We start from the raw sequence: 15,887 nt of genomic DNA on the forward strand, positions 1-15,887 counted from the left end.
AGCCACCGTGTGCTGCCTCTACTTTCTTTTTAAAGGGTACAATGCCAGGTTCAAATAGACAATAGTTGGAGGCAATACTGATTATTCAAAAAAAGAGAGGACAGAAGAAAATACTTCACAAGGGCTTTACATATATGTGCTTTAAAATTCCATCATTCTCCTTGCAATTCTATCAGTTTAAAAAAATAATGATAAAATAAAATGCCCTCATGCTGACTTCTACCACTGTGTTCCTCCATTTTGAAAGAAACCTAGACAAAGCTGGTCAAATCAGCACTTAATAGCTAAGAAGTATGGATCATCAAGGCAGGCAGTTCACACTACCACAGGGCTGCCTACCTCAACCACGCCCTGGGCTATCTCAACATCTATGTCATTGGCCTAACACCACAATATCACATTTTCTTTCTGAAATCCTGACTTCTCCCCTCAAGCAATAAACAGGTTCATCTAAGCTTAAAGCATAAAACAACATTCCCTTGGCACAAACCCCCATTCCCTTGAGCTGTCAGTTGATGCTCTTCGAAATATCTATATAGTTCAGTTGACCCTTGAATAACACAGGTTTGAACTGCACAGGTCCACTTATACTTTCACTAGAAGTTACACCAAGTGTGCCTTCCTTTCCTTACCTCCCCTTCACCTCCTCCACTTCTGCCTCTACTATCACTGAGACAGCAAGACCAACCCCTCCTCTTCCTCCTCCTCCTGAGCCTACTCAACTAGAAGACGAAGATGAAGACCTTTATGATCGATCCACTTATACTTAATGAACACTAAATATCATTTATCTTCCTTATAATTGTCTTAACATTTTCTTCTAACTTACTTTAAGAATATATTATAGTACATATAAAACATAAAATAAGTACCAACTGACCGTTTATGTTATCAGTAAGTCTTCCAGGCAACAGTAAGCTATTAGTAAAACGTTCTGGGGAGTAAATGACCGCATGGGGGTTGGTGTCTCTAACCCCCACATTGTTCAAGGGTCAATTGTACTTCACTCTATACTTCATCAATTACTAATTACTACCTGATCACTGAGATACGGCTTTTGCCCCTGTCATTCACATAAACAGACTTCCATATGACCAACTATGTTCTAACTGATATTCGGTGTAGATCAAAAACAATCTACATCTTACCTATCGGTAACAGACGATGTTGACTACCTGATTCCTTGAAACATCATCTATCTTTGCTTTCCAAACACTTCTTGCCTTGTTCTCCCATCCACTTGTCTTAATTGGCTTTCTTATTTTCTTTTGCCTCTTCCTGCTTTTTCACTACTGATGCACCTAAAGGTCCTGACATGGATCCTCTGCTTCTCCTTGGACCACCTCTCCTATTTCCTTAACTTCAATGGTCCCACTCTCCCACAACTTTATCTCCACCCCTAATCTCCCTCTATAAATCTACTAATGGTGCAGCTGACCTGTGTGAAGTGGGTTTCTAAACCATGACATGATGGGTATTTTTAAAGGCTTCATTAAGACATAATTCACACACTACGCAATTTACCCACTGAGTGTACAGCTCAATGGTTTTAGCATATTCACAGATTTGTGCAACCACAACCATGATCTAATCTTAGAACATTTCCATTGTACCAGAAAGACACCATATGCTTTAGCAGTCACCTCCTACTTTGTTCCAATCACTCCAGTTCTAGGTAACCACTAACTTTTCTGTCTCTATAGATTTGCCCATCCTGGACATTTCATAAATATGTTATCATATAATTTGTGGTCTTTTGTGAATGGCTTTTTTCACTCAGTATGTTTTCAAAGTTTACACACGTTGTAGCATGTATCAGTAATTCATGTCTTTTTATGATAAGTAATATTCCCATTATATGGGTATACCACATTTTATTTATCCATTCATCAGTTGATGGACATTTGGGTTGTTTCTACTCATATAGTATTATGAATAGCCTATTCATTCATATAGTACTGCTCTGAACATTCATGTACAAGTTTTTGTGTGGATGACTATTGATACTTTGGGCCCAATAATTGCTTGTGTGGGGCTGTCCCGTGCTTTGTAGGATGTTTAGGATGTTTAGCAGCATCCCTAGCCTCAACCCAATAGATGGCAGTAGCATTTCCCGAGTTGTGACAATCAAAATTGTCTCAAGACACCACCAAATGTCCCAAGTATACAAAATTGTTCCTAGTTGAGAATCAATGTTAAAGAGTTATGATTTGTTTTCTTTCTTCTCCTTTTTTTTTCTTTTTTAGAGACAGAGTCTCACTCTATCCCTCAGGCTAGAGCTAGAGTGCAATGGTGTAATCTCAGCTCACTGCCACCTCTGACCTCCAGGCTCAAGCAATTCTCCTGCCTCAGCCTCCCAAATAATTGGGTCTACAGGTGTGTGCCACCATGCCTGGCTAATTTTTTGTAAGAGATGGGGTGTATTAGTCCATTCTCAGGCTGTTGATAAACACATACCCGAGATTGAGCAATTTACAAAAGAAAGAGATTTAATTGGACTTACAGTTCCACGTGGCTGGGGACACATGGAACAATCATGGCAGAAGGCAAGGAAGAGCAAGTCCCGTCTTACATGGATGGCAGCAGGCAAAGAGAGAATGAGGAAGATGCAAAAGTGGAAACCCCTGATAAAACCATCAGATCTTGTGAGACTTATTCACTACCACGAGAACAGTATGGAGGAAACTGCCCCCATGACTTTATCTCCCACCGGGTCCCTCCCACAACACATGGGAATTATGGGAGTACAATTCAAGATGAGATTTGGGTGGGGACACAGAGTCAAACCACATCATGAGGTTTTGCCATGTTGCCCAGGCTAGTCTCAAACTCCTGAGCTCAAGCCATCCACGGGCCTTGGCCTCCCAAAGTACTGGGATTACAAGCGTGAGCCACTGCACCCAGCCAAGTTATGATTTCATTAGTGAAACTTTGCATGAGCGTAAATCTTGACCTAAGAACACTGTAATACAAGCTATTAACTATGATAGCATTAATGCCCTTAAATATTAATATCTAAATATTTACTCTGCATTATTTTGTCAGTATCTCTCTATGCACATCCTACAGCCACTGCTCAGTCAGCTTCAGCTGGTTTTCCCAATATTTTACAGTCACAATTAATACAGTACTTTCTATAAGAAATTACATTTTGGGGCTGGGCGCAGTGGCTCACGCCTGTAATCCCAGCACTTTGGGAGGCCGAGATGGGGGATCACGAGGTCAGGAGATCAAGACCATCCTGGCTAACAGGGTGAAACCCTGTTTCTACCAAAAATACAAAAAAATTAGCCAGGCGTGGTGGCAGGCACCTGTGGTCCCAGCTACTCAGGAGGCTGAGGCAGGAGAATGGCGTGAACCTGGGAGGTGGAGCTTGTAGTGAGCCGAGATCATGCCACTGCACTCCAGCCTGGGCAACACAGCAAGACTCCATCTCAAAAAAAAAAAAAAAAAAGAAATTACATTTTGGTCTTGTTCTGTTGCCCAGGCTGGAGTGCAGTGGTGTGATGATAGATCACTGCAACTTCAAACTCCTGGCCTCAAGCAATCTTCCCACCTCGGCCTCCCAAAGAGAAATGAAACCCTAAGCCCACACAAAAATTATAAATGAATGCTCACAGCAGCATTGTTAATAATAATCAAAAAGTGGAAACAACCCAACTGTCCATCAACTGATAAATGGATTAAAAAAGTGGTATATCCATACAATATTATGGCAATGAAAAGGAATGAAGAACTGATTGATGCTGCATGCTACAAAATGGATGAATCTTGAAAACATTATGCTAAGTGAAAGAAGCAAGGATGGGTGCAGTGGATGACACCTGTAATCCCAGCACTTTGGGAGGTCGAGGCAGGCAGATCACTTGAGGACAGGAATTCGAGACCAGCCTGGGCAACATGGTGAAACTCCATCTCTACTAAAAAATACAAAACTAGCAGGGCATAGTGGTGTGTGCCTACAGTCCCAGCTACTCAGCAGGCTGAGGCAGGAGAATCGCCTGCACCCAGAAGGCAGAGGTTGCAGTGAGCCGAGATTGCGCCACGGCACTCCACCTTGGGAAACAGAGTGACACTCCGTCTCAAAAAGAAGCCAATCACAAAGGACCACATATTATATGATTCCATTTATACGATATGTCTAGAATAGGTAAATGCACAGACAGAAAGTGGTTGCTACAGGCTGGAGAAGGTGGAAATGGAGACTAACTGCTAACTGACACAGGGTTTGTTTTTGGGATGATGAAAATGTTCTAAAACTACTGACAATTATTGCTGTACAACTCTATGAATATATTAAAAAACACTGAATTATACATTCTAAATGGGTATATAGTATAGTGTGTGAATTACATCTCAATAAAACTATTATTGAGACTGGGCATGGTGGCTCATGCCTGTAATGCCAGCACTTTGGGAGGCTGAAGGAGGAGAATCACTTGAAGCCAGGAGTTTGGGGCCAGCCTAGCCAACACAGCAAGACTCCATCTCCACAAAAATTAAAACAAAAAAATTAGTCAGGGCCAGGTATGGTGGCTCATGCCTGTAATCCCAACACTTTGGCAGGCCAAGGTGGGTGGATCAACCTGAGGTCAGGAGTTCAAGACCAGCCTGGACAACATGATAAAACCTGTCTCTACTAAAAATATAAAAATAAGCTGGGTGTGGTGGTGCACACCTATAATCCCAGCTACTTGGATGGCTGAGGCATGAGAATCGCTTGAACCCAGGAGGCAGAGGTTGCAGTGAACCAACATAGTGTCACTGCACTCCAGCCTAGGCAACAGAGCAAGATTCTTTCTCAAAAATAAATAAATAAATAAAAATAAAATTATCTCAATATAAAATATAGATACAAAAAAGAAAGCAGATTAGAAAAAATTATAAATGGGGGATTGTTATTGATAATTTAACACAGCCTCATTTAACATACCATTCTAAATTATCAAAATACTTAACACGAAATACACAAATTTTCCATGATTTATTATTTGTCTATCCTAAGAGACAAATCACCTTTTATTTTATTTTATTTTATTTTTATTTTGAGACAGGGTCTCTTCTGTCGCCCAGGGTGAGTGCAGTGGCAGGATCATGGCTCACTGTAGCTTCAACCTTCCAGGCTCAAGCAATCCTCCTACCTCAGCCTCCCAAACAGCTGGGACTACAGGCACACACCACACACCTAGCTAATATTTGTATTTTTTTGTAGAGATAGGGTTGCGCTATGTTGCCCATGCTGGTCTCGAACTCCTAGACTCAAGCAATCCTCCCATGTCAACCTCCCAAAGTTCTGGGATTACAAGAGTGAGCCACCGCACCCAGCAGATAAACCATCTTTTAAAAGGCATCAATTCAACACTTTTAAACTAAGTTAAATTTGATTATTTAGACCCTCTCCATGGTACAAGGCTGCATAATTATTCCATTCTTTTCCTTACTGATTGAATGGTAGATCTCCAGGTAATTTCCAAAATTAGAAATTAGTCAGAATTGAGTTCCTTGAAACTGATTTCCCTAATGAGTGCTAAATCTGTAGCTTAGTTTAATCTCACTGCCAAGTTCTTTCTCCCACACTTAAAGCTAATCCACTCAAAGAATACTTAGCTGTAGTGCAGTCAGCCAACAAATGGCACTATATGAAAAGGTCACACAAGAACTCACTCATAAGCCATGAAGCAAAATATCCTCAAGTCAAAAACCAAGATATACTTTCTTTAAACAAGGAATTATTTCCTTTGGCAACACTGCGGTATTGCTTATCATTTTCAGATGACAGGTTTTCCAAAGCTTTATCTAAGTACTTTATAAAATATTTTATGTGTGTGTATCTTTTAGACAAGCTTTGTTTCCAAACTCCCAGAGAACTATTTCTTTTTATAAAATAGTCACTCTCTACCAACTGTATTTTCCCTTAAAACAGACACTTTAAAATATATGCAGTGTAACTTTTGTTGATTTTTCCCTACATATATAATTAATATTTTGATAGCTCCATATGGACTGCTAATTTTAAAATATGTCTCAAGGTTTTTCAATATCTTTTCTTTCCCCACTGAAAACACTGGAGCAAGAAGCTGAATCCAATCTCTCTCCCCAACTGCAAGATCCTGTTGTGATGGTCCCCACATCTATCACCATTGGCTCCCCTGAATAAAGCCTGCCTTACCAACTTTATTTAAAAAAACAAACAAACAAAAAACCTAGAACAAAAATATTGAAACACTGAAAGGGGAAATTTTTTAAAAAGCAAACCTAAGCGAGTAGCCACCTCTTGACAACCAAAAAGAATTAAATTAATATATTAAAGATAAAAAGTTGGTTATTGGGAGAAAGATGATTACAGAATAAGAATAAAAGGAAACAGTGACTGACCTTACTGTAAGCTTTGCCCCATAATGCAGCAGCTCAGTGACTGCTTTTGGGAAAGAAACCTGGAGAGCTCGCAAGTCAGACTCACTTTACCTGACAGAGCCCTTCACAGTTAATATTCTACTACATGAATAGACTAAGTTTAAATGGAAGAAGGAGTTATACCCCACCACCCTCCTTTAAATGTCATAATTTTACCAGCCACAAATAATTAGCGAGTTTCTATATATGTAAATGTAGCTCCTCTTGGCTCTTGTTACAATAAAAATGAGTCCCATCCTAGATCTCTGATCTGATTTCACATCTATTTCCTGTCTGCTTATCATCGGTCTTTTTCTCCTGAACAGACTCTCAGATTAAAAACATCTAGAACAGGTCACATTAAATTTCCTATACCACACAGAGGCGTATTAGTTCAACAAAGAAGAGTATAAAAGACAGCTAGTTATATAATGAACTATTTAATTCACGGAGGCTATTAAGAGCTCTATAAATAGTAACTAACTCCTGAGTGTTTTAAATGTATTGTTTCATTTAATTCACACAACAATCCATACCCCCATTTTACGTTTGGAAAAGTTGAGACTCAGAGAGGTTCAGGTGATTTGCCCAAGATGAGCAGAGCCTTGAATCCAGATCTATTGGACTTTACACAACAAATGGGTAGCCACTGTATATTATTATCAACAGGCAGCAGATGTCCTAGCATAGTAAATGAGACAGCAGTTCCTTAAAGTTTGTGAAATACAACTTTCTCTACTTTAAGTAACTAATTTAAAAAGCAGATATATGCATTGATAATACAACCCACTTAAACTTTTGAATAATTTCCTAAAAACAAAATTCTCATTTTTTTATACTGGTAAAGGCCCTTGAAGAATAAACATATTACTAACTTATTACCTATACTTGAACAACATCACCATCCATAAAGATTAAATTAGAGCACTCCAAACTAGCTTTAAGTCAGTCAAAAAAATCAAACATAATTACTTGTCCAAGGAAAAAATGATTCAGTTTCTTAAAAGGTACTTTCTACCTGTTTCCTTTTCCTTCCCAAAGAATATTGCTAATCCTGAATTAGCAACAGCTCCGTCATCCACCACGTTTCTATGTATTCAAACTTCTTCTACAAAGGAGTAAATAAACTTTTAAATCTTCTAGCATTATCCTAGTATCCACTGTCTTTTGGCATTATAAAGAAATTAAATTCTATTTCTTAAAAAAAATCTTATTTTCTTTCAATATGTTTTATAAAAGCTGCAGAGGTGAAAGACTCCGAGCTGTAATTAAGTCACCTATGAAAATTACCACAGATAAACTATTCATTTGTTAAAAGGATATAATTTGGAGGAAGAAAGTTCCAGCTCAAGACTTGATTGGCGAGTGCAAGGTAACGCTGAAATACTGAAGACATCTGAGCATTGAGGTTTTCCCGCCTGCTGAACTCCTGCAGAACTTCAACAGTTAACATGAAGATCTGACGAAGGTCTTCTTCCTATAGTCAATAAATCACAAATATTTTATATGAAAAATTTATTCAAAACGTATCCCCTTTTAGAATCATGAAACAAAACAAACACCTTAAAATTTCCAATGGAAAACACCATTTCCTTAAGAACGTGTTCCATTTTTAGGCCTCTACTTGTAATTTACATCGCAGTATGCTTTCAAGTGACGCCAGATGGAATACTTTTACTTGAATATAAATGCTACTTCCATAGAGAAGAGAGTCTTTGACAACTACTGCGGAGCCAGAGGAGTCAGTTGCTATAGTGCAGAGCCCTAGGATTTAAGCCAATGCCTTCACATAACTTTACTCCAGAGCCAAACAATACATACAAGACAAAGAGCCCGCACCATCTGCAATAACATTTGAAATACACGGCCTTCTGGCATTCTTCCAGACCTATTTTTAAGGCCAGCAGAGTCCCTTCAATTGAATTAGTTATATCTAAACACAATAAGAAATAAATAATGAACTAAAGATCTTTATAGAAGTATTGTTTTTAAGACTAGAATTAAACGAGTAATTTTAAACCATCAACTACATTCACCAAACCTATCATTTTACTATATCCTTTGAAATCACAAAACAAATCCTGAAGTACAGGCTACCATTCAACTACATAAAATAAATATTCTCACGTCATTAGGAACAGATTGAGTAAAAAGTGAATGATCCAATAATTAAAACTCAAGAACAAAACTACCAATACCTGAAAAACTCTTTTGCAGTTACCATGGAATTCCATGCTCAATCCAATGTTGCTAGTTTTACTTGAACTTGAAAATTCACTCAATAGTGCAGTCAGAATAGAACAGGCCAGAGTTTGCTGTAATTATTTGATAAGAAATAATTGTGAGGCATTACTGTTTCAACGCTTTGTTTCAATGCATTTGTTCAAACATAATAGAACATTTTCTCCCTAACTTTAGATCTTCCACTATATCTTTAGATCTTATAACAACTAGTCAGAAAATCAGATATGACAAAATAAATATTAGCTCTCCTTTCTAAGTGGTCTAGTCAGTGTTAATAGCACTTCCTCAAATGCAGTTATACAAATCCATCTAAGACTTGAGCTCAGGACACACTGTTCCTACTCAATAGTGGGATTCAAATGATATTTAAAAATAATAAATGTTGAAGGTATTATTTTGTTTAATTCGCAGAACAATCTATATCCTCATTTTACATTTGAGAGAAGTGACTTGGAGTACTTATCTAAGGCCAGCTGAGATTTCAACCCATGTTTGACCCCCTGTTCTGTTTGTAAAATGCATTCCCAAATAGATGAAAAGTGAAACAGATTTTATAGTGTCCAAAATATTATAGCCAGGTAATACCCAAAAGTTTTTTAAATAGAAAAATGAAGATTTTTCTTCTCATTGGTTCTATCCAACAGGCTCCTAATATCAACTCATTGATTTTATTCCCAGACTAAAACAGTCAAGGTACAAAGGATGGAAAGAGGATACAAATTATTTTGGCAACTTTCCAGGAGTTAAACAGAAATATGCACACTACCTCTGAACAACCGAAAGATTAAAGTCAAGATGATACTATTTATGCAAGCTTATCCAACAGCTGAACACAGTCATACCCACCCACCAACTGCAACATCTCTGTTCAGAAATGCTTCTGATGTCAGTACCTTGACCTTACAGATAATTATCTTGGCAAATCTTAGCAAATAACTTAATGATATTAAATTCCTAAAAACTGGCATGAAATATCTGTTGAAGGTGAGAGGTGACTGATGGTTCCATGAGTGACTAATAGACTATCTGTCCATTTTGTATATGTCTGAAATTTTTCTTTAAAAAATGTAAACATAGGCCGGACACAGTGGCTCACGCCTGTAATCCCAACACTTTGGGAGGCCGAGGCAGGCAATCACCTGAGGTCAGGAGTTCGAGACCAGCCTGGCCAACATGGTGAAACCCTGTCTCTACTAAAAATACAAAAAAATCAGCTGGGCATGATGGCAGGCACCTGTAGTCTCAGCTACTTGGGACACCAAGGCAGGAGAAGGCTTGAACCTGGGAGCCGAAGGCTGCAATGAGCCGAGATCGCGCCACTACACTCCAGCCTGGGCAACAGAGTAAGACTAAGTCTCAAAGAAAAAAAAGTAAACATAAAGTTAAATTCCTATTTGCCTCTTAATTTCAACTAAAACAAGCGTGACTATATAGCTAATATTTATGAAAGGCACAAAACCCCATACGTTAAAGAAGTTTCTCAGACTTTTCCACACCTGGAAGTAAATGCAAATTCTCTAGCGAATCTAGGGGTATGATCAAAGATGCCCTCTGCAACAATAAAAGTTCTCTGAATGCTACTGGTTTGGCATAAACACACACATTTTGTAATTTTACTTCAAAATATACATGATTTAATATAAAAATGTCCCTTCCTCCCAAAATCTTCAAGAAACCCATTTAACTGCCTTTGTATGGCCCCAGGCACTTGGAGACAAAGAAGCCAGGCACTAAGGCCTCTCACAGAAAAAAACAGTTGATCACATATTTCTGTCATTTTACTGTTTAAAGCGATCTCAAAATTCAGAAAGTACAATCCCTTCATTTTTTTAGTTAACAAAATTGTTAATTTTCAAAAATTTTCTTTTAAAATGATTAATGATTATAGTGCCAGCAATTAACATTAGACAGATACATTTAAATAACATCAGGATCAACTATAAACATGATTTTTAAACACAGCTAGGCTTTGGTGGGGAAAGTAGATGTTAAATCAAATTAATGAGATTCAGAGAAAAAATTTAATTCACAATGATCTAATGATGAATCCCAAGATCCTAGGATCCTGAAAACAATTTTTCATTTACACTTAGCTTTTCACTTATCCTTTCTAAGACTCTAGTCAATAAAACATTATAAACACATCTAAATGTTTGAGAAAACTTGTCTTACTAAAAAAGGAAATTAATTTCTGAATCTCAGATGAGATAACCTATTAAAAACAGAATTCACACATAACATAAAAACCTGCAAGCTGAAAGAACCTAGAAGCACTCTATTAAACAAATTCTTACTCTTACAAATAAATAATCTATACTAATTTTTCACAAGTAATTTACAGCTTTCCACAGATTGTGTTTTACTGCATTCACCACAAAATGGCTTATTTTAAAACTATCACCATATTCAAGTTTTCAGGAACATCTCTCTAATTAATGATCACAGCCATACGTACTCACAAAAGCTTTACTTTTTCACATGAAACAAACATTTCCCAAGGTAACATGTGGTTTACGGTCAAGATGAGAAACAAATGAGTGAAGGAGAGGGGCGGGCAGGGCAACGACGGGTGAAAGCCCTGCTAAAGCTACTCCTGCAACTACAAACTTCATCAGACAAAACAAGGAGCCCTAGTGGCATGGAACTGCTTTTTAGTTACAGCAATGAATATATCCCTCCAAAACAGCAAACTTCCACACTAATGAAGTACAAATTCACCCATAAAAACAAGTACATTTTTAATCGATGAGAATTTAGAACAAAATGCACTTATAGACTTAGCCCCCTGAACACGTAAGAATCTTTCGTTTTTAAATAATTTTTTCATCCTACAAAAATATACTTCTATCTTAGAAAAACTAGAAATCGTAGAAAAGCACAACAAAAATAAAATTGTCTACAATCCTACCATCCAGGAGTTATTACTGTAACATTTATAGCTTTCCAATTTTTTGATGCACAGATATAAATTTTTATATACCATTGATATAAACCCAAATATAGTTTTACATTCTACTTTTCCACTTTATACCTATGAAATAAAAAGAAAAAAATTTAAAAACAAATGTGTTCTATTTAAATATACCACTTAAAGACTTAAGAAATACATAAAAATAAATTATTGTACAGCATTGTTAGAGGTATTGCAAGAAATCAAATATTCTGGCTTTAACTGTACCTACGATTATCAGCTTCCAAGGAACTAAAATTCAATAGGATATTTTCATCATTAAAATATACCAAATAGTATAAGCTCTCCTTAATTTGGAAATCCTGTAGGAATATGAGATTACCATCATAAATATTAATCATACTACACTAGTCTGGCTCAAAGGTGCCAAATGAATAGAGACTCCTGGGGAATGATGAATAATTAAACACTGATTATACATTAAGAGAGCAAAGTACTTCAACACATATCAACAAAGTATTTCTCCCTATTCATAGGGGAATTAAACATATCACTAAATGTCTAGGACTCACTTCTAAATATGTTTGCTCATTTTCAATATTTAATTATGGATTAAATCCCCTTAAAATGAAGTTACTCTCACATTGTGTTGTAATGAAGATAGCTAGGGAAGCAAGCCAAAAATAAAACTCCCAAGGGAGAACAGAGGACAGCTTCTTCCCAGGAAAGAGAGAGGAAAGAAAAAAAATTAAAGCATCAAATCTGCCTAAAGGAGATCACCAGCTTTAGCTTTTCTTACCCTTAAAGAATGTTCTTATCTGCCTCCTTCAGACTGTTAGGTCTCAATGGGCATCCCGAGTGCACTACCCCCTAACTCACCCTCTACTGACCAGTATCTTCAAGTGCTGCCCCTCTGGCCTTTGTCAAAGTCAGAGCTAGATATTTTTCCATATCAGAGACAGTGGCTCTGATACTTAAGACAGCCGGAAACAAAAGCTGTAGTAATTAATGTCAGTGAATTCGGATCAAAGTTGACTAACTAACTGATTGATAAAAGACTGCCATACTAAAATACACAGGAATTTGCCCAGTATAAAATACAAATCTTAAGACTTCTAAGAGGTTAATACAACAATACTTCACTTATCTAAGATCATGAAGAATTAAGTTAATATGTTAATTTTGTAAATGCAGCAAGCAAACATTTTTAATGAAACGTCCTATAAATTTTTCTTAAGGAATTATTTCTATGGCAATTATATGATATTATACTTAAGTGACTACTTGGAAGCTACTAAAACATAAGGGGCCTTCCACCCGTTGGCAACGTGGTGCCAGATCCCAATGCTTGTTGATTTATGTCTGCTTCATAGCTTTTCTCAATCATCCTTTGTTGTTGTCTATCATTCACTGCTGCTGGCAATTTGACTGCCACTAACAGGTAGTTCTAAATGGATCGTTTTCATTTGCTCACAGGTTAGAAACCAAACAAAATTTATTAAAATTACATCTAAAATAAATGATAAATAAAAACACTCTGCAGGACTCTTTCAGGAGTCCAATACAAGAATCCTGTTGTTTGAATCAGTTAGAAAATCTGGGCTCTAACAGTCCAAGATTTCCTTCTTCAAATAACTGTGGTCAAAGCCCTTCGTGTACCTTGACCTCAGCTTTCTCATCTATAATAAGGGCTACCACCCTCTGCCATACCTAATTTGCATAATTGTCCTAAGGTTCAAATTGCATAATGCTTAAAAATACCATGTAATTATACCAGGTTACAAGAAGGTAAAGTAGCAGCTGTATTTTTTATCATTATCATAGAAAATGACAACCACCTATTTCAGCTTTTTTTATTCTATTCCTTGATGATGATCTACATTCTGCAAAATTAAAATTACTAAATGTGTTACACCACTTAAAAAACAGAGCTATAACTGAAGCTGTATCACTAAAGCAATATAGTAAATGTTCAGTAAATGCTGTTTGGATTAATGAATCAGTGTTTACTTCTATGCCCAGCACTATGTTAACATAACAGAAGTTGGAAAATAAATGATGTGTTCCCTATTTTTTGGTTGTTTATAAATTTCTACAAGAAAATTTTAATATGTCAAACAAGTAGAAGACAATGCAATGAGGTGTCAAGGTTATAAAAAAAAATCTAATTGTCTTCTTTCATTGAAGTACTGAAAATTCACAAGTTAATTCACTGGCTAACAATTTAAGTAACTCTTATCTTCACATTGAAAGTCTTAGACCAGCATTCTCGTTTATTTCTAGCAAAAGCCATTAATTTCAAGCTAGTGAAAAAATGCCCTTCAGAGATAGCTTGCCTTACTCACCAGCTTACTGTCACAAGCCCAAGATACTCAAACACTAACTCCAGCTGACAAAATAAAATACTCTTGTTCAGAGAGAGGATTGTCTCTTATAATAGCCTGGCTCTTACCCCAGGAACTTTATTACCAAGAATAAACTTTATGAAAGGTTGCCATACATAAAGCAGACTTCCAGCTGCTCTTCTATGCAAACATCAATGAGACTTATGATAAGAGAGATTAACTTGGCTATCACATCCAGGGGCTGCCGTAGACAAGTGAATTTCTCACCCACTTCTCTCTAGTATGGCAAAGAGGAAGAAAGGAGATTTAAATGCTAAATTAAACAGCTTTAAAGTGATTTAACGTATGCCTACTGCTTTCAAAGGAAATAAGACACATATGAATTATATATTTAAATACAGATTAAAATTTTAGCTTAAAATAAAAAATTTTGCTACTTTCCTAGGAAGGCAAGTTTCCATATCCCTCCCAAATTAGTACTGACAGCAGGTCTGACACTACTGCAAACTGAGATGAAATAACCACGTAACCTTTATAATTATGGAAGGAAAACATCATAACTGCCCACAAGCTTGAAATAACATTATTTAATAATCATACAGGCATAAATTAACTAAGAATACATCATTTTTTATACAAATTAGATATAATCTTTCCATAAAACTATCTGTAGAGAACCAAGTCTTTCAGATACTTCTGAAAGCCTTTAAAGAAAGCCTAATGTGTTGGTTACCTATATTTTTAAAAAATACACACAAATTGGCAGAATGTGGTGGCTCACACCTGTAATCCCAGCACTCTGGGAGGCTGAAGTGGGCAGATCACTTGAGGTCAGGAGTTCGAAACCAGCCTGGCCAACATGGCAAAACCCCATCTCTACTAAAAATATAAAAATTAGCCGGGCATAGTGGCATGCGCCTGTAGTCCCAGCTACTCGGGTGGCTGAGGCATAAGAATCGTTTAAACCCAGGAGGCGGAGGTTGTAGTGAGCTGAGATCATGCCAATGCACTCCAGCCTGGGCGACAGAGCAAGACTCTGTCTCAACAAAAACCACACACAAATGATTAGTTTCACTCATAGCATAAACATTTTCTTCTGCTTTTCCATACTTAAAATATTGTTTGAGAGAAAAACACATGATTTATTATAGTTCACTTCCCAAGATTCTATGAAGAAAGCAGTGAGAGACTACTAGGGAGAGAGCACAAATACTTGCTGAATAGAAGTGAATATTATCACATTTATTTTACATATTAGTGAACTAATGCCTAGAGAAGTTAATTTAAGTTAGGTTGGCAATAAATGGCAGAGCTGGGATTTAAACCCAAGTGTGAATCCAAAATCAGTGTTCTATTATACTACACTGCCCCTAAACCTGTATAAATGCAAACATGAGACTAGTACAGGGAAATGGACCATCAAAAATCAATTCTTGGCTGGACGTGGTGGCTCACACCTATAAGGCTGAAACAGGAGGATCACCTTGAGGTCAGGAGCTCAAGATAACCTGGGCAACATAGTGAGACCCCATCTTTACAAAAAAATTTTTAAATTAGCCAGGTACAGTGGCACGTACCAATAGTCCCAGCTACTCAGGAAGCTGAGGTGGGAGGATCACTTGAGCCCAGGTGATCGAGGCAGCAGTGAGTTATGAACATGTCACTGCACTTCAGCCCAGGCGATAGAGCGAGGCCCTGTTTCTAAAACAACAAAACAAACAAATGAAACCAATATGTTTCAAAAGCGAAGGGGGAAAAGCCAGACTACATACAGTTTCTGGCCAATGAAGGTTGATGGAAATGTCCTTCTAGAAGAGGTGTGAGGGGAAACTTAATTATCTAATTTAATGGTTCATGAAGTCAACCCTTTCTTCATCTACAGAAAACCTTTAGTTAATTTTCTCTACTTTTCAAATCTCTCTTAAAAATCACCTTTATAAAGAAAGTTTCTAGCCAATACTAAATCAATGTTCTGATCAGTTATCATTCTCCTT

At 37.1% G+C, this 15,887-nt stretch overlaps 1 protein-coding gene and 1 long non-coding RNA gene across 14 annotated transcripts in view; one reads left to right on the forward strand and one right to left on the reverse strand.

Moving 5' to 3' along the window:
- XPO4 (exportin 4) overlaps positions 1-15,887 on the reverse strand; it is a 124,462-nt gene that overhangs the window by 56,526 nt on the left and 52,049 nt on the right. For all 13 annotated transcript variants that reach the window (XR_010150623.1, XM_063792426.1, XM_063792428.1 and 10 more), the window contains 2 exons: positions 8,592-8,708; positions 7,717-7,870 (listed from right to left, as the gene is read on the reverse strand). Coding sequence is in view for 12 of the 13 variants with exons in the window: in XM_063792428.1 (XP_063648498.1) it covers positions 7,717-7,870; positions 8,592-8,708 (271 nt within the window). In the remaining variant the exon portion in view is untranslated. The remainder of the gene's footprint in view (positions 1-7,716; positions 7,871-8,591; positions 8,709-15,887) is intronic.
- LOC107967845 (uncharacterized) overlaps positions 1-15,887 on the forward strand; it is a 76,835-nt gene that overhangs the window by 10,499 nt on the left and 50,449 nt on the right. The window lies entirely within an intron of this gene.

This window comes from Pan troglodytes, chromosome 14 (genome assembly GCF_028858775.2).
Source record: "Pan troglodytes isolate AG18354 chromosome 14, NHGRI_mPanTro3-v2.0_pri, whole genome shotgun sequence".
Lineage (NCBI taxonomy): Eukaryota > Metazoa > Chordata > Mammalia > Primates > Hominidae > Pan > Pan troglodytes.